Below are 24756 nucleotides of genomic sequence, written 5' to 3' on the forward strand. Positions count from 1 at the left end.
ACAAAGATGAGCACAACATTTCTAACAGGTGTCAAGAGGAAGACAATATTTTTGATGCACAGATGCGCCTATTTCAGTAGAAACACACACAGTGAAATAAACAGGCATAAATCCCCTGGGGGCAGGAAACAGCAGCGGGAGGGGAGGAAGTGATTTTAGCGGCTGACCCAGATGCTGCTGCTGCTGGGAATATCTCTGGTCACCAAATACTAAATCATTCTTTTTCTCGGTCCTTACTTTCTTTTCTTTGTGACAGGCAGATTATTTTTCCGCTCTCTACTGAATGTCTCTCTGCATCTGTGTTTCTATTTCCGGCATATCTAATAATGGGGACAGCACATTTATCAGCTGCGACATCTCAAAAAGTGAAGAAATGTAATGTGTTGGTAAACAAACTAGCGTTCGTATTGCCTGTAGATGTATTCGATGCATTCTGCAAAAGAAAAGCGGGAAAAAGATTTCTCAAACAGAGTAGCTCAGTGTACTATAAGGACTGAAACAACCATCAGGAAACTGTTATCAGGTGTCGGCCCTGCCAAGCACTGACTTAAAGATGGAGGTTGAAGAGACACGGAGGCAGAGAGAAAACACAGGAACTATTGTGGTAAACTTCACGGCAAGTATGTTTTGGGGGGGGTCGCGCTGTTGAAATTGATTTATACTGAGAATCTGATGTTTACAGAAAGTCACATGATCAGTTTATATAATTTCCTTTCTGAGAAACAGTATGTTTGGATTTACGGTAGATCCAGACATCTGTGGTTTTCAGGTCTCGGAAGGATCTGCACAACAAAGTTTTCTGCTAGCACAGACGAAAACTTTAAATCAAGTTAGAAATGTTTTTGAATCTATAGCCACACCTGCACATAGAGTACTTGAGGCTTTACTTGGCTAAGGGATTTGAAGCTTGAAGTGCTAACACAAGAATCCTAACAGCATCAGTGGTGATATGCTCCTCTTAAACACATGCAGTCATGTCAATTCAATTCAGTTCAGTTTTATTTATGTAGCGCCAAATCACGGCAACAGTCATCTCAAGGAACTTTATATTGTAAGGTAAAGACCTTACAATAGCACAAAGAAAACCCCAGCATTCAGATGACCACCTATTAGCGAGCACTGAGTGACAGTGGGAAGGAAAAACTCTCCTTTTAACTGGAAGAAACCTCCAGCAGAACCAGGCTCAAGGAGGGGCAGTCATCTGCCGCACCGGCTGAGGGTGAGGGGAGTAAAACGGGACAAAAGACATACTGTGGAAGAGAGGTGGAGATCATAATGACTAATGATAACTAATGGCAAAGTGAAGAAGAGAGTTTTTCAGAGGACTCTGTGCAGTCCTGTCAAACTTTTAACTGCTTTCATAGAAATTAAGAGGATGAGTAGCAGCACTTGGCTGCTACTACTTGATTAAATGAACATCATTAGATAGACTCAGATACAGTGTGAGTATCTCTGCAAAAACATTTGGTTTTTTTGTTTTTTTTGTTTGTTTTTTTTTTGCTGGTGTGATATTGTGACATTGTGTTAACACAATGTCACAATATCACAGTGGACCTGACCCTGCAATACTCAGAGAAACTGCAGAAAGTCCAAGAGCTGCTTGCCAAACTCTGCATGGCGCAGTTAGCATGTTAAATGTTTAAGTTCAGGACAGTACAATTAGAAAAAGACTGAACAAGTATGGCTTGTTTGGACGGATTACCAGAGGACAGCGTCTTTTGTCTAAAAAGAGGATCGCAGCACAGCTTAGCTTTGCAAAGCTGCAAAAGAACAAACCACAAAACCTAAGAGATCTATGCATAAACGGATGTCCACAAACCTCAATGGACTGAAGCAACGCTTTAAAGAAGAGCAGGCTAAATTTCCTCCAGAGCCTTAAGAGAGACTGATAAAGTCGCACAGAAAATGATAAATGATTGCATTAAGTAAGTAAAGGTGGTTGTACTTTCTTTTTCACAGGCCTGAATAATGTCTCTCACTATTTTACCATAGCTTGTTAGCACAGATGTAGCACATGTCAGACACATTGTGAGAATAAACATTTTATGAGCATGCGTTTACTTTAGTGCTAGATGGTAACAGGAAACTATATGCCTGTAATTATTTCTCTGCGGTGTTCTTGTGTTGAGGCCACGGCTATCCCCGTGGGGAGTCAAATAACCAGGGCTGAATCAATTCATTCATTCCGGTGGGACTCGGTGGTTTGACTGCGGGGCTCTGCTCATAAATCAAAGTTACACCAGCCTTCTTTGCAGTGATGAATCTTTCTCACATACCTTTATGACTTGGAATGACCACATTGCCATAGACAACATATACTTTTGTTCTGTTAGGGGTACATTTGCAAAGGTTTCAAGAAGCTGAACCAAACTAAAATAGCGCAGGGAGAGAACAATCACCCCAGCCTTAGTCAGCTGATGGCTCAGTTGACGATAATCAATCTGCATGCTAACCTAATCACCTGCTGGCTGTAGCTTCATACTCTCCTCCCACCACGAGCTTGCATTTGACAATGCAAAGCAGCGCATTTGTTCCTCAGTAAAAATGGGAAATTGACCATCACAATGCCAGACCCAGGCACACGCTTTAATTCGTGTGAATGGCTTGTGATCACATTTACTGGCATTAGTTCGAGCGCAACTGTGCTACAGGAAGTCAAAATCATCTGGAAAAACCAATGTAATTATTTAGAGGAGGTTCCCTGCATGCGGCCGCAACTCTCAGCTAATGAGAAGCTTTTGTGAACAAGCCAAAATGAACTGAATAAACTGCCATTAATGTCATGCCACATGTTTTGAAGATCCATGGCTCCATATAATGATATCATGAGGACTTTTTCTGTAATCCAAAGGACGATACTCGATGTGAGGAGCCGCAGCACGCTCTCCAGCACTAACTCAGCCACTTTTCCCCGAGCGTCCTCTCCTCAAACATTTTTTTAAGTCAGCAGCGGAGGTCCTGCTGGAGAGACGCCCTGTCTGTCCTGATTCAGCCATCTGTTAGAGCACAGTCCAGTATTCACTTCTGCCATATACTAATCCTTTCATTACGCTCAGCTTCAGGCTGTCCTGTCAAAGAGCTGACTGTGTGGGGAGTCAAGAGAGACCGGGACTGATACACAGAGATACATTTACAGATACATACAGGAACACTGAAACACCTTCCCACAAGAACATATATATGCATAGACACGCACACAAAACGTCTATTTATGCTCAAGACTTGCATTCAGACATCCAGATACACCATACTGCTGCTCACCTTTCCCACGCAGAAGACATAAAGTACAGAGTTATCGCTTAAACTTTACAGCTTGTTGTTCACCACTTAGATCTACTTTGTTTCAAGTGACGTTTTTGGATTACCACAAAACACAAAGCACGTCTGGTGCTGATCATGTCAGTGGTTGTATCTGCATTTGGCTGGTAGCGGTGAATGTTTGTCTGTTGTGTAAGATCAATTTTGTGCTGACTAAATGTTCTAACATGGCTAGATAAAGTCTTTTTGGGGTGACGGTTCCTTTTTTGGGACAAGTTGTTATTTTACCATCTGTGCCAGACAAAAAGTCATAATATCATCACTTTTATTACAGTTTTTCTTTCGTAACATAAATCGACGGGATATTCTAACCAAGCCCACAAAATTTGTTATAATTCATCATCTGGGGACTAAAACGGTGGTCCAAACAACTAACGTTGCTATCCACAAAGCCATCCCAGTAAAAATGCTGCTCAAGAGCTTTTGTGAGTAAAGTTTAAATATAGTCCTCGAAAAAAACAACAATGCATAACCCATCATTCAGAAGCATGTCGAGGCAATAACATGAACTAATGGTTTTCTATATGGCTATCAGTCTCTCACATTGCTATAAAGGAAATTTGAACCACTTTTCTTTACAATGTTGCTTGTTGAGTTTTGCAAGCATTCATTATATACATTTATTTGTCTTTGAAGGGCCTACTGCAGCACCTCAGTCCAGGTGAGGTCTGGACTTTGACTGTGTCATTGCAACACCTTGATTCTTTTCTTTTTCAGCCATTCTGTTTTAGATTTGCTGCTGTTCTTGAGATCTTTGTCCTATTGCATGACAATTTTGTGCCAGTTGACAAATTGTCACATGGATGGCCTCACATTTGTCTCCAGAAGACTCTACAGAGTTCATGGTTGACTCAATGACTGCAAGGTGCCCAGGTCCCAAGTCTGCAATCTAAGTCAACACTCCACTGTGCAGTGCTTGACATTCGGTATGAGGTGTTTGTGCCAATATGCTGTGTTTGGTTTTTGCCAAATGGTGGACAAACCAGACATCTTGTGGTTAACTTTAACATTAACATGTTAAATGAGGACTGCAGAGTCGGAGATGTAGCTTTTTGATTTTTTGCAGTTTGTCTGAGCATTGCATAATCTGAGCTTTATGCCAATAAGTTCATCAATTGCATCAACAGCACCTGGCTGATAATAACTCTCTTAATTCATATTGAGAAAATAAGGGTGTATTTACTTTACTGTCTTTATTGCATGACTGTGGATACATAAAGAGCAATAATATGACACTACAGTCCACTTCATGTGCACATACCAATACACACACTGCAGGTACAAATAGCTGCATAGGTGTACACATATTTTCCTCTCTATTCCCTGATATCGCGCGCTCTCTCTCTCTCACTCTCACTCACACACACACACACACACACACACACACACACACACACACACACACACACACACCTTAGCACATATGAACTATAACGTCTGGAGTTTCAAGCTCACGCTCCCTTACTTACTGCGTCATATCTTCAGTGACAACATTGTTTTCCAGGAGCCTTAGTCCTGAAGCAATGCTTGGTTTGGCAACTTCTTGCCACCCTAAAACTAACATGTCAGAGTAGCCTGGTCGGTTTCTGATTCAGTGCATATTTAAAGACACACCCTCCAGTGTTTAGAGAAAGCTGGTGCACGTCAAAATGTTAAAAAGAATTGTTTCCAATAACAGTCCTTTCTCTCTCCTTTCTGTTTCCTTTGTCAGGAAAACAGCTTTGGAAAAACAAACAAACAGATGACTACTGAGGATTAGAGTTCTATGATTTTTTTTTCTTCTTTCTTTCTGCATCAGTCACATTTGTATAGGGGACTATTTGGCTGAGCATTCAGATACTGGAAGGAGGACAGGAAGAGGACAACATGGACTTAGTGGGAGAGTCAGAGCAAACAGATGAGTCACTTATGAGTGACAGATGATGCAACAGTGTCTGGAACAGTTTCTTCTCACAGACCATGGAGCTAATTGGACCAAGAGAAAGGTGTCTGCCTTTTTTCTTTTTTTTCCTTTATTTTGCCAGTGACACAACAGTCTCAGGCAGTTGGGAACCAATGACCTAATTCAAATTAAATGACCTCACACTGATATGTAGCCCCACCTCCTCACCGGGTGATGGAACATAAGCACAAGTCAGACATCATTAAGGCCAGAGTGTGTGAGGTTACATGATACCTTTGTGGGTTTAACCAGGAGGAGTGAGTTTTGATGTTGCGTGCAGTGATGTTACGGCGTGGACTACTGTTGTGGGTGTCCCGTGTCGGGGGGCTTCTGGTGCTCCTCTGCTGCTCACTTTCGCTCCTTTATGTGATGAGATGCAGCCCGCCATACTCTAATGACCCTCCACTGAGTCATATATTACCCCACGCTGGATCTAATCATCCCAGCCTGGGAGGCACGAGGCCGGAGACCGGAGCGGGACCCGCTGGGGTCGGAGGAGCTGGGCCTGCCCACAGCGGCGGTCCTCCAAGTGCCCACTCTTACCAGGTGCTCCTCCAAGAGCGTGAGGAGCAGCACCGCCTCCACATCTCCTCCTTGAAGAAACAGATAGCTCAGTTGAAAGAGGCATTGCAGGAGCGCAGTCAGCAGTTGAAAGGAGTACAGGAAAGCCTGAAAAAAGCCAATGGAGGCCCAGCAGAGGGGCAGGAAGGAGGCGCTGCCTCACAAGGAGGTGGTGTTGGAGAAGCTCAGGTAGCCAAGAGCCAGCCGGCGGACCTACAGGAGTTCCTGAAGGCCCAGTTGTCAAAAGCTGAGGTGACCTCTGGCATCAGGTTGCCCAGCGAGTACGCTGTAGTGCCATTTGAGAGCTTCACCCTGCAAAGAGTATACCAGCTGGAGATGGGGCTGACGCGTCATCCGGAGGAGAAGCCTGTGAGAAAGGACAAACGAGAGGAGCTTGCGGAGGTCCTGGAGACAGCTCTGCATAGCCTCAATACGCCTTCATCTGAGCAGGACCGCAGGAGTGCAGCGGAAAAGGCCCAAGCTAGCAAAGTCTACACACCATCTGACTTCATAGAAGGTGAGAGCATGTTAAATCTCAACCCAATCTCCTGAAATATGTGTTTATCTGCAAATATTTTATCAAAGGTAAATGTGTATGGTATCAACAGAAGCATCAAAGTCTCAGCTTAAAGCTTAAAAGTTGCACCTTTTGAAATGTGTTGGTTGCAGCGGTATGGGACAACTTTTACTTGAAGGGTGAATGTTTCTAATTTGCATTGCACTTCTTCAAGTTTCACTACAGCTCAGAGAGTGTTTGCAGACAAGGCGGCGTCTTCCACGCAAGCTACGGAGCAGCCAGAGGTTTTTGTTGTAGCACCTTCTTTGCACCCAGCAACCAACCAATACCAGTGGCAAATACCCACAGTGCATCGCTGTAAAGGAGAGCGCCACACTGGATTTGTAATGCAAGATAATATGAGGGCCAGCAACACAATAATCATCCTATTTTTTTATTGTTATGTAATTGTATTTGAATGTGCTAAATTGCCCTGCTACTGTTGGCTACTGGGATATTGTATAACTAATGTATAATGGAAATCATTGAAATTCAAGTTCCTTAAGAGCTACTTGGTTGTGTTCTACCACTGATTTCACTCTTTGCCTTTGAATTTAACAAATTACACATTAAATAATTAATAATAATAATAGAATTAAATGCATATTTCTTTGTGACACTGTGTTAAATCTAAACTCCACTAACCACATTTGTTTTACTGTCAACAGCTTTTCTCCTCAGAACACAATTACTCTAATATCTTCTGCTATCTTGCTTTACCTTTCTCTCCTTTTCTTTTGTCAACATGAATCCCTGGAAGGTCAGAAATATGTGTATTTGTGTAAAACCACAGTCATTATATCCTCCTAGTTTGTTCTTCTGCAGCTATGATCATAACCTCAGGAAATGAGCACAGCTGCTGCTCAATCACAGCGCAGGATCTCTTCAAACACGGTGTTTTAGTGTGTGCGCCTGCTCTTTGAAGGTCACTATCTTCACTGTGTGAGTGGGTGGAGGTTTTAAAGAGAGAGATGGGGCACCTAGCTCTGTAGAAATGAGCCAAAGGTCACCATGTGGAGCTCCATGCATCCGTATTAGCTTGTGTGTGGTCCTGTGCAATCTAGGTCTGTGTTTATGTGGTTGTGGCTTTAAAGGATGTGCATGAATTTGTGCATCTGTTTGTGTTCACGCAAGTGGTCTCCGCATTTCTTTAAGTCAGCAGCAGGGAAATGCAATTTATTTATTTTTTTTAAATGAAATGGAGACGCTCGCTCACATCTCTTGTGCTTTTTTCCCTTTAATGGGCTTGGACATCGATTTTAAGTGATTCTCGAACAAACAACGTTTTATCCAACCAGTCAGACAAGTGAAAGCCAGTCTAGATAGCCAGACTAACACAAGCATCTTTGGGGAGTTTGAGGGCTGCATTAGCAATCTAGTGAGCTGAAACTGTACACAAACACTAGAGGTATGCAAAATGAACTTGCCAGCAACTATGTTGTGGCCTCAGAAAGAGAAAAAGAAGTGCAGTTAGACTAAAAAGACAGAGACAGGAAGTGGCGGCACTCAGTCTAAATAGTTTATCGTATTTACTAAATGAAAGATTATGGTGTCCCTTTGGGAAATGAGGCCTTGGCTCACAGGAAGCAGGCCAATTTAACAGGAAGGCCTTAATTCAAGCTGCTATTAGGCAAAATCTATGGCCGCAGAAATCCCTCTGTTCTCTTATTCTTTTTACATCAGTAGTCTTTTGACTCTCTTCCATCTGTCTGTCTTCCGTCTTTGAACACCAAATGCCTCTTTGCAGGAATGAGTTTTTTCGCATCCAATTTCCAATTTTTTGTTTCACTAGCCTCATGGGGTATGTTTGCAAGCAGTAATCTGTTAGTAATGTCAGAGTAATTGGAAAACAACCTCTCTATGGGGAAACAAGCTGACATACAGCGTCCATCAAGATAATTGACAGAGACCATGGAGAATGTGTGTGGTTTACGTGGCCTCATTTGCCCTCTTATTTTTTCCACGCAAATCATATCAGTCCAGTAAAAAAAGTATTGATGACAGAGATGATACAACAAAATAAAAGAAAGTGAACTCAAGCACAAAAATTAAAATCTGCCTTTGATTCTGGATTGTATTATATTGTCAGCAGTTACATTAGAAGTGTGATATCACTCTTTTACCTGAGGGATGAACACAGAGCTAGAGCCATTTCCTGTTAGCTAAGCCTAGCTTAAACACTGCAAGCAGATGATAATGGCAAATCAGCAGAGAAACAAAAACAGCTTTTAAATAATTGAAAAACTGAAATGAAAATTATTTAAATGAGTCCCGCAAATTCTTAATGTACAGGGTGGGCCATTTATATGGATACACCGTAATAAAATGGGAATGGTTGGTGATATTAAAGTCCTGTTTGTGGCACATTAGTATATGTGAGGGGGCAAACTCCTCAAGACGGGTGGTGACCATGGTGGCCATTTAGAAGTTGGCCATCTTGGATACAACTTTTGTTTTTTCAATAGGAAGAGGGCCATGTGACACATCAAACTTATTGGTAATGTCACAAGAAAAACAATGGTGTGCTTGGTTTCAACGTAACTTTATTCTTTCATGAGTTATTTAAAAGTTTCTCTTTGTTCACAGCCATTGACATGTCGAAGAGGTTAACACGTAAGGAGCGGATCGAAATCGTGTTCATATCTGGTGAACGCAGTAACCGGGTCACTGCAGCAGATTTCAATGCAAGACACCCTACGAGACCACCCATCTCCCATGCTACAGTTAGCAAACTGCTAAGTTTCGTGAAACTGGTTCAGTGTTGGATTTGCCAAAATGTGGACGCAAGAAAACTGTCACTAATGAAGAAACATCAGTGGCTGTCCTAGCTTCATTCAGCAAGAGCCCACAGCGTAGCACTCGCCGCATGTCACTGGAGAGTGGCATTAGTCGAACATCCCTTCGGCGGATATTAGCTACTCACAAATGGCACCCTTACAAACTCCAGCTACTGCAGCATCTCAACGAGGATGACCCAGATCGGCGCACAGAATTTGCAGAATGGGCAAAACAAAAATTGGAACAGGACCCTCAGTTCACGCAGAAGATTTTGTTCAGTGATGAGGCAAACTTTTATGTGAATGGTGAAGTTAACAAACAAAACCACCGCTACTGGTCTGACACCAACCCACATTGGATGGATCCCTCCAAGACTGTTGGAACAACAAAAGTGATGGTTTGGTGTGGTATATGGGGTACAACGATAGTGGGTCCATTCTTCATCAATGGAAACCTCAAGGCCACTGGATATTTGAAATTGCTACATGATGATGTGTTTCCCTCATTATGCACTGAAGCTGGCACGTTCCCTGAGTTTTTCCAGCAAGATGGTGCACCACCACATTATGGGTGCCAGGTCTGAGCATTCCTAGATGAGCAGTTTCCTGGAAAGTGAATTGGTCGTCGTGGGCCAGTTGAATGGCCCCCAAGGTCTCCCGATCTGACCCCCTTAGACTTTTATCTTTGGGGTCATCTGAAGGCAATTGTCTATGGTGTGAAGATACGAGATGTGCAGCACCTGAAACTATGGATACTGGATGTCTGTGCTGGCATTTCTCCTGCGGTGTTGCTATCAGTGTGTGAAGAGTGGGAGAAGAGGGTTGCATTGACAATCCAACACAATGGGCAGCACATTGAACACATTTTATAAGTGGTCAGAAACTTGTAAATAACTCATGAAAGAATAAAGTTACGTTGAAACCAAGCACACCATTGTTTTTCTTGTGACATTACCAATAAGTTTGATGTGTCACATGGCCCTCTTGCTATTGAAAAAAAACAAAAGTTGTATCCAAGATGGCCAACTTCTAAATGGCCACCATGGTCACCACCCATCTTGAGGAGTTTGCCCCCTCACATATACTAATGTGCCACAAACAGGACTTTAATATCACCAACCATTCCCATTTTATTACGGTGTATCAATATAAATGGCCCACCCTGTAGATCAATCCCTCCAGGCTTTTAATTATCTAATACCGAATCTCTGCTACTGCTAGCTACTTGAATGGTTCTCTATTCTTTTAGTGGTGCTTACCCAAATCTAGACTCAGTGGACAATTTATATGTTACAACTTGCTAATACTGGACCTCTTTTGCCTTCAGAGTTGCTTTTATTCTTCCTGGAATCGATTTAGCAAGGTGCTGGAACCATTCCTCTGAAAATCTGGTCCATATTGACATGATAGCATCACACAGTTGCTGCAGATATGTTAGCCGCACATACACAATGGTAATCTTGTATGTTGTATTGTATTGAGATCTGGTGAGTATGGACTATGAACTTATTGTCATGTTCAAAAAAACAGTTGGCTTTGATGCTCAAATAAATGACATGTTATCCTGCTGGAAGCAACCATCAGAAGATTGATACACCATGATCATAAAGGAATGTACATGGTCCAGTAAGCTGGGGTGTTTACATGATATTCAACTGGTACTAAGATGCCCAAGGTGTGTCAAGAAACTAGGCCCCAGGACCATTATCCACCATCTGTCTGAACCTTTGATAGAAGACAAAAACTTTCCAAATTCTTACCCTGCCATCTGAAAGTCTCAGCAGAAATCGAGGCACCACACTGGGTAGTCTTTTTCCAATCTTATTTGTCCAATTTTGGTGAGCCTGTGCCAACTGCAGTCTCAGGTTACTTTTCTTACCTGAAAAAAGTGGTATGGATCATCTTGAACATGTTTACACATTTAAATTAATTGAGTTTATGCCATTTGATTAGCTGATTAGATATTTGTAATAAGAAGCAGTTCAACAGGTGGATGAGTGAGTATATAGTGGAAAAAAATTACACCCCTACTGTTTTATAAGAAGAAACAATGATGTTGACTGTATTTAACTTATCTGCTCCTGATTTCATGCTCCAAATCTCCCCCGCCAGGTATCACGCGTACAGAAAAGGACAAAGGTACGTTGTACGAGCTGACCTTCAGAGGGGAGTCAAGTAATGAATTCAGACGCCTGGTCCTTTTCCGGCCCTTCGGACCACTCCTGAAGGTGAAAAACGAGAGAGTGGACACAACCAATGTGCTCATCAACATCATCGTCCCGCTCTCCCGACGCACGGACAAGTTCAAGCAGTTCATGCACAACTTCAGGTGAGTTAGATGTTTTGACCTGCAAAGTCGACAGACAGATGCGCCCCTATAAATTATTCGTGGCGGCTCTTTCTATCGCATGTTACTAATTCAGAAAAATGCGATACTCAGTGTTATTCAAACCAAGTTTCAAAGTTTAATTAAGGATCAACCAGACAGAGACAGGGGCTGAGGAGATTAGAGGGAAGAAAATTAACATCAGAGAGATTTTATTTTTACTTTTTTTGGGAGGGGGGCATGTAATTAACATTTTTGAAACTGCATGCGTTGTCTTATCAGTTAATTTATTTTGCTGCTGGTAGGCATAATCTGAATGTAAACAAATCTGAGAGACTTAAAATGACTCAGACCAGAACATGAATAAAGATGTTCTCGGTGATCACAGCCATTTTTGTCACCTCATTACCATAGGGAATCTATTTTCATACACACTTTTAACGCGTATGACTAACACCTCAAACACACCGCACTGTAGCTTCAACCACACGTAGAGCCGAGCGGGTGCACGCATGAGACAAAATCACAACAGATTTTTTCTTTAAGAAAAAGGGTCAGGGTTAATGGAGTTTTCTAAGGTGAAAATAAAATGAGTCATTTCCGTAATTTTCGTAATAATTCACACTCACAGCTCTCAAATCTAATCACCTGAGAGCAAAACATGCTTGGTTCAGCCCTGCAGCCCGTCAAAGCTGAGGAAATGTCTTCCTTAATGTCTGTGATTTATTGTGCTGCTGCTGCTGCTGCTTATCACAGCTCTTTTTACATGGTAAATCCTACTTTAGTGGCAGTGTTGCAGCCCATTAAAATGCCCCCCTGGCAGACCAGCGGTACTTGATATACAGCACGGCAAGAAGTGTACTTACTTGAAAGACTTGGGGAGTCGCTCAGCAAACACTTCACCCTCATCTATTATAAAAGTGCACTGAGTAAGAGAAGAGTGTGTGTGTGTGTGTGTGTGTGTGTGTGTGTGTGTGTGTGTGTGTGTGTGTGTGTGTTCGAGATAACATTGGGTAAATCCATGCTTATTATGAGTTCTTTGTCCACAGTTGGACTTGAAAATATGCTTAATATATTAAAAGGAAAGACTATGGAGATAAAAAGTCCTGCTTGTGAGATTTGTTTGTATGCAGGCAGATTTTTAAATTGATTTCTTGCTTTTTACAGACACTCAAATAATTAAGAGATGGGTTTTTGTCTGCTCTGTGGCCCCAGCACAGAATCAGTCTCATCAGATCCCAACAAAAAATCAATTTATTCCAATTTACTTCTAGACCAACATTTATAGAGGGCCTTTTATGCGACATCAATAATTGCAGCAAAAATGTTGGCTCAATATTCCCCGCACATTTTTTTTCAAGCATTTTTGCCTCATGTTGTGTGCTATGAATGCTATGAATCGCCTACCCTAACGTCCCTTTGGGGAAGATGTTGACAAACTGCGTGTGCACATCTGCGTATTTGCATGCGTACCTCGTGGGAGAGGTGAATTATCTGCAGCGTGTGCTTGTGATATATTTGACACATCTCCATCAAAGAGCCTTCAGGCATCTCCACCTGGTGTCTGTTTTACTCACAATAAGAGCTTCCTCTGTGTGTTAACACGGGGTCAAAATGGGGGGAAAGCCTTGATTACAGATACAAACGATGAATTTTATTTCCTTTTTTTAGAATAAATCATCAGGAAATAGTGAATGTTTAGGTTCCAAGATCCAGTATTCAGTCTGCTGGCCAAAGCCCAAAGAAATTCAGCTTTATAAAGCAGAAATCAGAAAATACTTGGCTCTTATGATGAACTACTTAAGCAGCTATTCACTTCATTATTACAGTTGTTGAGTTTTGGCACTGCATGGATAGATCCTCCAACCAAAGCTGTATTTTTAAAACCCCTCATGTCCTCTTCCTTCCTGCACACCCCCAAATCCCATTCTCCTCACACACTTTCATCCTTAATATCGCTTCCTTTGCATGTTTGTGTTTATGTACAGGGAAGTCTGCGTGCGTCAGGACGGCCGGGTCCATCTGACGGTGGTGTATTTTGGAAAAGAGCAGATGAGCGAAGTCCAGAGCACTCTGGAGAACACATCCAGGTGGGTTGGAAGTGGAGCCAAGAAGAGGTCTTTGAATTATAATTCCCAACACAAGAGTATGAAATGCAATTTACGTAATGAAGTGAACGCAGCCCCAGCCGTGTACCCGCTTTTGGAACGCGCTGTAGAAATGTTTCCACTGTTTCAACTCTTACCCTATAAACATTTCCTTGGTGCACAAAGCGCACACACCTCCTGGCTTGCCATTCTGCCACAGCCAGTCATCTGTCTGATAAATAATAGAGCAGTGTGCCACCCATGCCGGGTAGCTGAGAGCTACCAGCCAGCACAGATAAATTACAACAAGCCTGTGATCCTGCTGCCCTCTCGCACGGACACCCACATCTCTCGGAGAGGGATCGCTGTCGCCCAATCGGGAGTCAGATCCGCTGCGCCGCAGATTCCCTGAGGGGGTTGCTATGGTGACACTTGTCGATTCCCCAGCCTCGAAGGTTTTTGTGTGGCCTTGAATCAGTAGGACTATCACCGGGATCACACAGCGTGTCTTTGTCTCACCGTGCTGAGAGGAAACCGTGGAGATTAAAAAAAAAGATAGCATTGCACGGTCTTAAAGAAAAGTGTCAGATCAAGTGTAAAGAAGGCAAATTTAGAACCTGTGAATGTGAAAGGCAGACACAAAAAACATACAGTTAACCCGAGGCCTCATTGATTTTAGTGTGGGAGCCTTCTTAAATAAGTGACAGTGAAAGTTTGTACAAAACAGAAATTGAAAAGAGTTGGAGCTGAAGGTGCAGTCTGGGAAAGAACGGCATTAAATAAACTGGAATTTCCGGTAGTTTTTCTGCTTTGAACTTCCGTCTCTTTGTACTCTTCTCATTCTACTGTATTTCTTAGCTGTGTGGAAACATATCTGGGTGTGAATCACTGGCTGTAATCAAGCCTGCACTCCTCTTCCCTTTTATCTAACATTCAGGCTGTGGTTGAAATGACTGGGAATTATCATGGCTTGTTGTTCTCGTATCTGGGATCTGACACAGACAGACTAAGCACAGATACAGTCAAATGTAACCTGCTCTTTAGCTTGCAAGGAGAGGTGCACGTCTGTATGTGCTGCTGCAAGTAATGATTTATTTTTAAGAGTTAAGCATTATTCTTTTTTATAAGCGGACTGGAGTCTATAAATGCCAAGTATAGTGACAGAATTACATCCCAGCTCTAATCTGACACTTTAACTGTTGTCACCCATTATAGCGTACATGAATGGACTGGTGTTGGAAATTAGCTTTAACTATATAATACCCTGCTCACTGCTTTTAAAACTGTCAGGGGTTTTTTGTTTTTGTTGTACAGCTATAAAGATTAGATGAATTTACGTAAACTAGTACATGGCCACGCAGCAGTATTGTTTGCTGTGTTTGTGCAGTTGTTAAGCTAATCACTATGAGAAAAGTCAAAAATAGCAGTGGTACTTCCTGTTTATATAAATAAATAGATAAATATAGGAGTCATTGTGTGCAAAATGGATTTATGTCTGTGTGATTAAGGGACCACATCAACCAGTCGTTGTCTGGTTGTCTAAAAAACAAGTGTATTTGTTGTACAGTCATCATCCAAACACTGCCCACCCCCATTAAGTGTGTAATAAATTATTGGTATAATAACTTTCATCATGATTGCATAGTATGATATCTATGGGTAAACCATAGACTACTATCATATCATCTTAAAAATGCAGGAAATGAAATGTTGGAAGGAAAGATGAGCTGGGCTAAATCACATGGCTTGAATTCTGTATAGCTATATTTTAGACTTTTCATATAGTCTATAAATACAGTGAATATAGTAAAATGATGTTATACATAGGCAGACAACTATTCTCACTCACATACACACCTGTAGCCAATTTAGAAGCACACATTTACCCAACATGCAAATGCAAAGGTGAAGTGCAGAGAGAACCCAGGCACTGGGAGAACGTGTAAACAGCACACAGAAAGGCCAGCCAAACACAACACCTTCTTGTTATGAGACCATAGTGCTAACCATCACGCCACTTTGTCATGAAATCAAAATGACACAATGCTTTTATAAAGTGTTATAGATGCATAATTACTATAAATGCACCATTTTAGCCCTTTGGTAAATGGTTGCCTATATCAGATATAGAAATGAACCTTCAGGGGTTTAACATTTACCTTTTTGCCAATTTTGGTTGCTCAAAAATTGACAGTGTAGAAGGATTTACCAGGTAACCAAACAGATTTATACCATGAGGTAAACATTAATGTTAGCATGCTAATGATGCTAGCATGCTTTTATGTTAACCAACATACTTTAACATTTTAGGGTTAACATCTCCTCACTAAACACAAAGCACACAGCTAAGCCCTGATACATGCAGTTATACAATTTAATTAAAGACCAAGGTGTCGCAAATCCTCTAAGCTTTTTTAAGTTAAATTACATCTCCCAAATGTGAGCTAATGCTTATTTTATTTTTCAGTTTTTTGTTTTTATTAATTTTTTCCTTTATACATACATAGCTCCGACTTACAATAGTACTTTCTAAGTACATTATATTATATACCCTGCAACATTTTCTTATTTTCTTCAGTTTATCCAGATTCCACCCTAAAAACCAAGTCAAGGAGAGGACTGACCAGAGGGCTGTTTCTGTAAAACGAAACTGGTTCACACAGAGCACATGCCTTAATTGGCCAGCAAGTCAATATCTGTTTGCAGCATGTTGGCATCATTAGCGACTGATAAGATTCTGCACTTCCAGCAAATTCAATTTAACACTATAACTTGGTTTAGTGTGTCACGTATCACCTCTAGCTATTTGTCTTGGAGTTTTTTTGTTTTTTCTATTAAATCACATTGCAGTCACACTCCCCACTTTTAAATAGCACAGTGTCCCTGCTCAAATTTGTTTGGGAAGCATTTACATGACTACCCACAGCCAATATAAACTACTTGAGGCCAATTTCCCAAGAGCCTAACAAGATCTAAATTGTCCTGGCTCTCAGGCGGCTTTTCAGCCCATATCAACCTCTCTACATGGTTTAAATTATTACCTTTTTACTGCAGGTGATCATTATTTAAGAGTATACGTATTAAAAGTCAGTATAAAAGTATTTGCTATTAAAAAGCAAGATTCCAGAAAGCAGGGCCTTACTCTCCAGCGATTCTGTCTTTTTTTAAACATACAGAAAATCAGTTGCAGCTTTCAAATGTGGTTCTTAACACATGCACACTTCAAAGCCTAAACTCAGACTCAAACCAACAGGGCCTTGTATGTTTTCGAGCCTTACGTGCTAGAAAATAATGATTCAACACAACATGAGTGGAGCAGAAACCAATGGAGACGGAGAGGGGGGCGGATTGTGTGTAAAGGATGGAGAAGAATGAGTGATCTGTTCTGTGGAGATACCAGTCGATACATATGAATAATTACTGTGTTTCAGATGCAGAGGGGAGCCAAAGGCTGAGGGAAAAACAGAGGGAGAGGAAGTAAGAGGAGAGGTGTAAAGATAAGATATAAGAGCTGAAAGAACTTGAACAAACCACAGATTTTTCCGGGGATGGAAAAAGGGTGTCACCAAGGATTATACATGAAAACCTCACAAAGATAAAAGGCCCAGAAATTTGGAGAGACAAAGCATCAAAGGATGAGATCACTTTCTCATTCCTTTCTCTTTATCTTGTAGCAACTTGCCTTTTGCAATTTGTGCCATTACTTCATTGCACAGAAGGGTTAACGATCTCAGAAAAACCCACTGGGAGCTTTGAGTGAGCACGAAAATAAAGTTGAGCAGAAGTTGGAAGAAGATTATAAGTGTATGAAATAATATCCAAATCTCTCATGAGGTTGAAAGCTGTCCAATATTCATTATGAATAGATCTGATGCCTTTAATACAGATCTATTTTGAAAAAGCATTATTAACTTTGGTAGGTGTCTTGCCTAAGGGCCTCAGTCAGAGAGTGATCATGAGTCTACATTTTTTATAGTTTGTACTTACCCCTTTATTACATGCATGGACTGCTGATTCCCCTGCTCGCCATAAAGAACAAGCATCCAGAGAGGTTATGCATGCCACCCCCTGCTCTGTAAACAGAAGACAGCCAAACATAAAGTATGAGTCGTTTAAAATTTTAAAACACGTAAAAAAAAAAAAAAAAAATCATAATAAAAAAAAAAACGCAGCTACTGGCATTGCTGAATACAGAAAACACTTGAGAGATGTTGAGTAAGTGGAAGTTGACTTTTTTATTTATATTTTTATGTATGTATTAGGTGGAAACTACAGTTGTACCAGTGAGTCTGTGAGGCTGGCCTAAATGCTAAATTCTCACATATTAATATTTAGCAGGTGCAATTCCACATCTTTATTTTGCTAATATTAGTAAATCAGCACTAAGGACAATTTATAGCTAAGGCTCATAGGAATGTTCTTATTTTCAACATTTCAGTTTTGATCAAACAAATATCTGTTATTACAGAAACTGGATTAGAGGGTGGCGAGGTTTTGCAGATGCATATGATGTTAACTTTTGGGATGTACAACAATCATGACAGTGTAGAGTGACTCGCCTGCAGCCAATTGGCAAACGTTGGAAAAAAATGAACATTACTAAGAATATGTATTTCGTACAAATATGCATATATTCTTTTTTGCCTTTTATTAACTGGTTGACCAAGACTTCCTAGCAACTGCTTTGGTCGCTAGCAGATTGTGTCCCGTAGTTTGCATGAAAGGCGCCAACTTGTCCGGAAACACTTGGCTACTATCCAAGCTGGAGTGAAACTGTGAAAAGTGCGACTCAAACTGGAAACCCACAGGAGACCCTATTCCTTCAAAGTAAAACTTGTGCCTCTTGAAACATGTTAGCTCAGCTTTTGCTTTTAAGGATGTTTTCCATGTTCGGTTTGTGTCAAGTTTTGCCACTGCACGGCTACTAGTTAGAATTTGTTTGCAGACAGGTCAACATCTTCTATGTAAACTACTATCGACTGAGGCTTTTAATGCGGGGGACAGATGTAATCTAGCAGCATCCAACAACCAATATGTCAAACAACTCTCTCATGGTATCACGCTAACAGCGTCACAGCTAACAGATTGACTAGCACTAGCTATTTATTTTGATTAGGCTGTTTATTTGTCAGCCTGATGTGATATTAAATAGGGTGCCAACTTTGGTTAGTCATTAAAAAAATAAAATCCTGGATTCTAATCCAGTCTGCGTATTTTCTTTATGGATTCCTTCTGATTACTCTGGCTTCCTCCCATAGTCCAAAGAAATGGGGTTACACTTTGGCAAATCATTCAGACATACCGCATGACTAAATTGCAAGCTTGCTTCTGTGATATCTTCAAGAAGTGTTGAAAATGAAGAGAAATGTGTATATGGCCTCATATTAGATGCACCATATTTGCAGTCAGTCCTCCCCTCCCTGTCCTGACTGAGCAGAACTAACAGGATCAGACCTGCTGCTTAGACACAACAGGGAAGCTCTTTATAGACTCACTCAATCTGACACAATTTCAACAATTTCACTCCTACTAAGTACCATTAGGTACCATCACGCCTACAGTAAACAAATTGACTATTTTAGATCATAAAAGTGTGTGTGTTGGGAGGAGGAGGCTGATGCCTGTGGGTAGGAAGGGAGAAAAAGAGCAGATATAAAAAGTAATTTAGAAAACAAGGATTTATTTCTGGATTAAGTTGACACACAAATGTGGGGTCTATGCTCATATTTCTGGACTTGCAGTCATGAGACACAAATACACATAAATGTGTGGAAGCATTATTCAGAGAGGAAAATCACTTGAAGCAAAGCTTAGATTCTGTATTAAGAGCGACGTAGCAGGCGGCGGCATCACCCACTGCTTTGCAAGCCTAGAAAACCGCTTTATAGTCAGCGTCATCTTTTCCTATTCGAGCCAGGAAGCATTTTAGCAGTGGTATGTTAAGTAATGGCACTCATTCAATATACAAACTCTTGATGTCTAATATTAAATAAAATACGCATGACAAGATTTTTATAAAACACGCACACACACTTACTTAGCCAGTAAAAGTGTATCCCTGGATGAACTGTTATTAAAATGAACCAAAGAACAAGCTATGATAATCACAACTGATTAAAACAAGATAATGAACAGCAAAATGCCTTGAAAATAAACCGCTTACTCCAGTATCAAATTACAAGACAATAACGTTGATTATATTACAAATAAATTAACTCAAGTTCCCTGTTGAAGGGCCCTCACAGGCTGGCTCATCCAAGCTTTTTGTCAGTCACTCCAGAAAAGGAAATGCAATCAAGTCAGTTATCCCCCCACCCACAAACATACCTCTACCATGTGCTTGATTGTGGAAATATTTTTAAAAGCACCACCTACTCGCGGACCAGAAGGAACACTTATACCGCATGCTTATCAGATTGAGCAAGAGACAAACTCCTGGAAACAACTGGAGACAGTAGCATTTTGTTCCTGAATAATATTAGTAATCAGGATATTCTGACTAAGCTAAATGTCTTTGAAAATATTAAACACACTAAGCAGCTAGATTAGCATAAAGACTGGAAACAAGGGCGAGGCAGCCTGGCTCTGTCCAAAAGTAAAAGCTATTTTAGGCGTATTTTAAGCTGCTCCTTAATCTCCCAAGGGATGGATCCGCATGTTTGATTTGGCACAGATTTTCCAGATGCAGCGCTCCCATTTTCATCTGGGCTTGGGACCAGCAGTAGAAGTGAACTAGCTTGTGGCCCACTAATGCTGGGTTTGTGTCTCCTTCCAGTCTCTAACAAGGGACCTTTCACATGTACAACCAAAGTGTGAACCACTACACCAATGGACCAATCTGACATCTAAAATCAGTTTTAAAGAAATAGTCGGGCATCTGACATCTTCTTGGTAGCAGGTATGTAGTTAGTGGTACCACTAACTTTACAAGTCCTCACAGTAGTTTAGCTTAGTTTGGCATAAATACTGGAAACTGGGGAAAACGTCTAGCTCCACGTCTCTGTCCAAACGTCCTTAAAAATGGTATCTATAATGTTCACGCTTTCTATATTGTTTGTTCATTCTGAAATGATGATCCCAGTTTTTGTTTCATTCTTTTAAAATCTTCAATGCGAAAATGACTTTAGTTGTTCTGAGTGGATTTCCTAGCAAACAGGGATAAACTACAGCTTTAAAACTAAAGACACGAAACAAAGAGCAGAAGGACGTCCGGCAACTTCACATAAATTCTCGACGTTACTGTGCGTTCTGGTTTGTTTGCGAGAAATCATGATGTATTTGCTGACTGAGCCGATGGGAAGCTCGTCTCCCATTAAAGTAAAGCCTGAATCAACATGTGAATAAAGCTCCTGTTGCGTTAACATTGTTTAAGACAAACAGAGCTATTGTTCTCCGTCTCTGCCATCTGTGGACGGTTTAGTGCCAGCGGGTGGGTCCGCGGGGACTCTTGTGTGTAGACAGTGAAACAGACTGACTCGGCTTGAGTTTATAGACTCGAGATGTAGATGTGGAGGCCAGGCTCCGTGCACTGACAGCACAGAGCGGGCAGGTTAATGCGGACATCCAGATATTTCTACCTGTATATGAACATTTCGCAGATTTTCTAAAGTTATGACAGTTCAGGGATGTGAAAGCTTTTTTTTTTTTTTTTGTCTGTGTCTTTTAATGACAGGCAGAAGTGGTTTTTCAGACTATATAAAATAGTCTCATTACTGGTGTCATGTTTTTGTTTCTTTTGAATTTAGAGCCACTGGGGACCAGAGGGTTTCATAATGTCTTATTTATGGGGGAGGCTGAATGGAAGGGAGCGAGACAAAAGCTTTACACAGCAATATACATGAATCAATTTCACACACTGAACATTGTTGCAAATGTGACACACTCGCACAGCGGGGATTTGGAAATGTGGGGAGTATGATTCAAACCACCTCAGGCCAAATGTTTCTTCTGGTCATCCAGATTTTCCTTGACAGAGCTGAGTGCGTCTGCCCCGGCGCGCTTTCTTTCTTTCCCGCGTGTTTCCCAGCATCGCATGGATGAAGGAGGGTGATGGATGCAGTTTGTTCTGGTTCACACTGAGATATGGGAACTGTTTTTTTGTTTTTTTTTTCTTATTCATCCTTTATTCAAAGCCCATGCAGGGGTGTGTGTGTGTGTGTGTGTGTGTGTGTGTGTGTGTGTGTGTGTGTTTGTCTGAGTCTGTGAATGCGCATACATGAGGAACGGATTAGTCACAAACACTGTAAATTGTTATGCTTAAAGAAAAGCCGCAGCTGTGTACATCTGGATCCAGCTGTTTCTCTTCACTTGTGCTTCAGCCTTGAACAACTCAGTGGCCAGTGACAGAACCAGCTGAGTTTCCCATGAAGCGGAGTAAAAAGAGTGGGAATTTGAGCTGATGTGCACTTTTGTGCGTCATCATGTTTAATCTCTGGGTGGAACGTTCAAAAAGCAGAAATCAGAGGATTAGAAATTCTAAAGTTGGTTAAGCTGAATTGTGGCGCAGGGCCCTTCAGCGAGATGAGCTCTCAAGATTTGTGAAAAATGTGGGAGCTGCGCTATATTTCAGTGTTAAAGTGGCTGCATATCAAACAGTCAAATCACCATTACCAAAGTTCATTACCACCAAGTAAGATTTAAACACAATTCAGCTAAGTAGAAATCATAAATTAGAAACACAGTTGCAGCACAGTAATGTTTTGTGAGGGGAAATTAAAGTGTGCTAGAAAAATTACTCAATCAACAGCAGAGCCCTACAGCCGAGATTACAGCTAGAATTTATTCAGCAGCATAAATACGGCAATTAATGCTTAATATGTGGTATGTAGATAAAACAGAGTCATATATGGAGCACAGAATCTGCAAACATAGGAGAGATCTGCCGTATGTTATATAATAATGTATAGAAAATGTCTGACACCACTGCAGTGGTAGTAGTGCAGCCTCACCTCATAGCAAGTAGCTCCTGTCTTTGAATCCACTGGCCGGCTGTGGCCTTTCTGTTCTCCTGCACCTTTCACGGGTTTGCATTGGGTACTCCGGCTTCCCCTCATTGTTCAAAGACATGCATGTTGGGATAACTGGTGATTTTAAATTGGCTGCAGGTGTGAAAGATTTTATGTCTCTATATGTTAGCCTGCATTAGACCGGTGACCGGACCTGAACCAGAGAAGCGATTAAGAGAACGGATACAAAAGATGGCCTTCAAATTATGCCGCAAGAACAGTTTCATTTCGATATAAGGGGAGAGCATTTGGAAGAATTGAACATGACTTATTGAGATGTGGGATTTAATTAAGCTGTTTAGTGATTAGACTCCGATGACCCATCGTGGGAGAACGGATTGTCGGAGGTGATAGGAATAATAACAGGACCCACCCGAATCTAGACACTAGTGGTGAAGATGAAGATGGAGGCTTGGATGAAGTTCTGTTACCGGGGTGAGGCAGTGATGGGGAGGAAGCGGGTTGCATGAATGATGCGATGATGTCAGCACTGAGTTTGATGGCGTGGGAAAGTGAAAGTGACTTGAAGAATAGATTCGCAGCCCAACATCCAGGCAAGCAGGCAGATGAGTGATTACAGATGCTCATAAACTACATTTGTTCAGATGAAATCATTAAAAACTTTATTTATTTGAGTGCAATCAATAAGAGAAGTAAGTTCTGCTTCTGTAGTGGGTAAATTGTGGCATGAGGATAACTGGGGACAAAATGTGAAGCGAGCAAAGTTGAGTGAATGTGATTTTTGTAGGCTCTTCTTTGTGTCGGTGCCTCCGTCTACAGAACATACATTATAGCAGGTCTCACTACCATCTTGTAAACCTTCCTTTTCACTCTTGCTGCTTTTCGTCTGTTGCAAATCACTCCTGACATTCATGTCTGCCCACTCCACCCTGCCTGCACTTTCTTCTTAACCTCTCTTATTGAGTCTGCTGCTTTAGATTGATATGATTTTTGTAGGCAAAATAAACAACAGTGCTTGCAGATAACACCATGCTGTTTGTTATTTCACTGGAATTCAACTTTTTTTCCTATTAATTCATTAAATTGTGAGGCTTTTTTTCTAGCTTCTAAAGTGCTTCTAAAGTTGGCTAAACTACCCAAACTACTTCTCTTCGCCTTTCTAAAGGGAAGCAAATTTTAAGAACTACACGCTGATGCAGCTGGACGAGGAGTTCTCTCGGGGGCGTGGTCTGGACATCGGCGCCCGAGCTTGGAAGGGAGGCAACGTGTTACTTTTCTTCTGCGACGTGGACATCTACTTCACCGCCGACTTCCTCAACACCTGCCGACTCAACGCACAGCCTGGTGAGATGACTGCTGTAATCTCCCATGAGACATGCGGCGTGCAAAACACTTTAATGACAAGACAAAATGCCAACTCTGGGTATTTGTAACAACCCTGGTGACAGATTTTTATAATTGGATTTTCAGTTATCTCAGCCTGAGATGAGTGGGCCTGTTAAGTTTTCTTCTTATTTTCTATTGTGTAATAGTAATACACACATTCCCATCAGATTACAGCTGATTCATCTAACAGTTCTTTTTTTCTGCATCTCAGGTAAAAAGGTCTTCTACCCGGTGTTATTCAGCCAGTACAACCCCACTGTGATCTATGGAAGTCCCGATCGTATCCCAGCAGTAGAACAACAGCTGGTAACACACACACACACATACACACACCTTCTTTTCATCCCTTTTTCAAACCCTGCCACGCACTTGTGGAAAATACCACACTCAGCGTGGCGCTGCATTGCAGAACAGTTTAAAAACACTTCACCTCTCCAGTTGCTATAAGTGGACAAATCCTGTGTGTTGGACTAGTATTTCTTTCCACAAGCTGTTTAACGCTCTCTTATTTCCTCCTGTAGGTGATCAAGAAAGACACAGGCTTCTGGAGGGATTTCGGTTTCGGCATGACCTGCCAGTACAGGTCCGACTTCCTCAACATCGGTAAATATCACGGTTATTTACAATCCTGACACGGGCATCGTGCCCATCGGCGCATCTTTGCAGCGAAGGAATTCGTAAACAGTTGCTCCTGGGGGCTGATTATCAGTGTGCAGGTGTTACGTAACGCAGGGCGAAAATGGTCCTCCTGGATGGCTCTGAAAATGTGCACTTTGCCACTCTTAACGGCGCCACCGCTTAATGGATGTTAAAAAAAAAAAAAAGCCCTCACGGCCC

At 41.5% G+C, this 24756-nt stretch overlaps 1 protein-coding gene across 2 annotated transcripts in view; it reads left to right on the forward strand.

The window, feature by feature from the left end:
- Nucleotides 1-24756, forward strand: part of csgalnact1a (chondroitin sulfate N-acetylgalactosaminyltransferase 1a) — a 36714-nt gene that overhangs the window by 7028 nt on the left and 4930 nt on the right. For both annotated transcript variants that reach the window (XM_084935502.1, XM_084935503.1), the window contains exons 2-7: nucleotides 5117-6338; nucleotides 11267-11483; nucleotides 13469-13570; nucleotides 23699-23877; nucleotides 24131-24225; nucleotides 24441-24522. In XM_084935502.1, coding sequence (XP_084791628.1) covers nucleotides 5528-6338; nucleotides 11267-11483; nucleotides 13469-13570; nucleotides 23699-23877; nucleotides 24131-24225; nucleotides 24441-24522 — 1486 coding nt within the window. In that variant the 5' untranslated portion in view covers nucleotides 5117-5527. The remainder of the gene's footprint in view (nucleotides 1-5116; nucleotides 6339-11266; nucleotides 11484-13468; nucleotides 13571-23698; nucleotides 23878-24130; nucleotides 24226-24440; nucleotides 24523-24756) is intronic.

Source organism: Perissodus microlepis, chromosome 7 (genome assembly GCF_051167445.1).
Source record: "Perissodus microlepis isolate ML-2025 ecotype Zambia chromosome 7, ASM5116744v1, whole genome shotgun sequence".
NCBI classification, from domain to species: Eukaryota; Metazoa; Chordata; class Actinopteri; order Cichliformes; family Cichlidae; genus Perissodus; species Perissodus microlepis.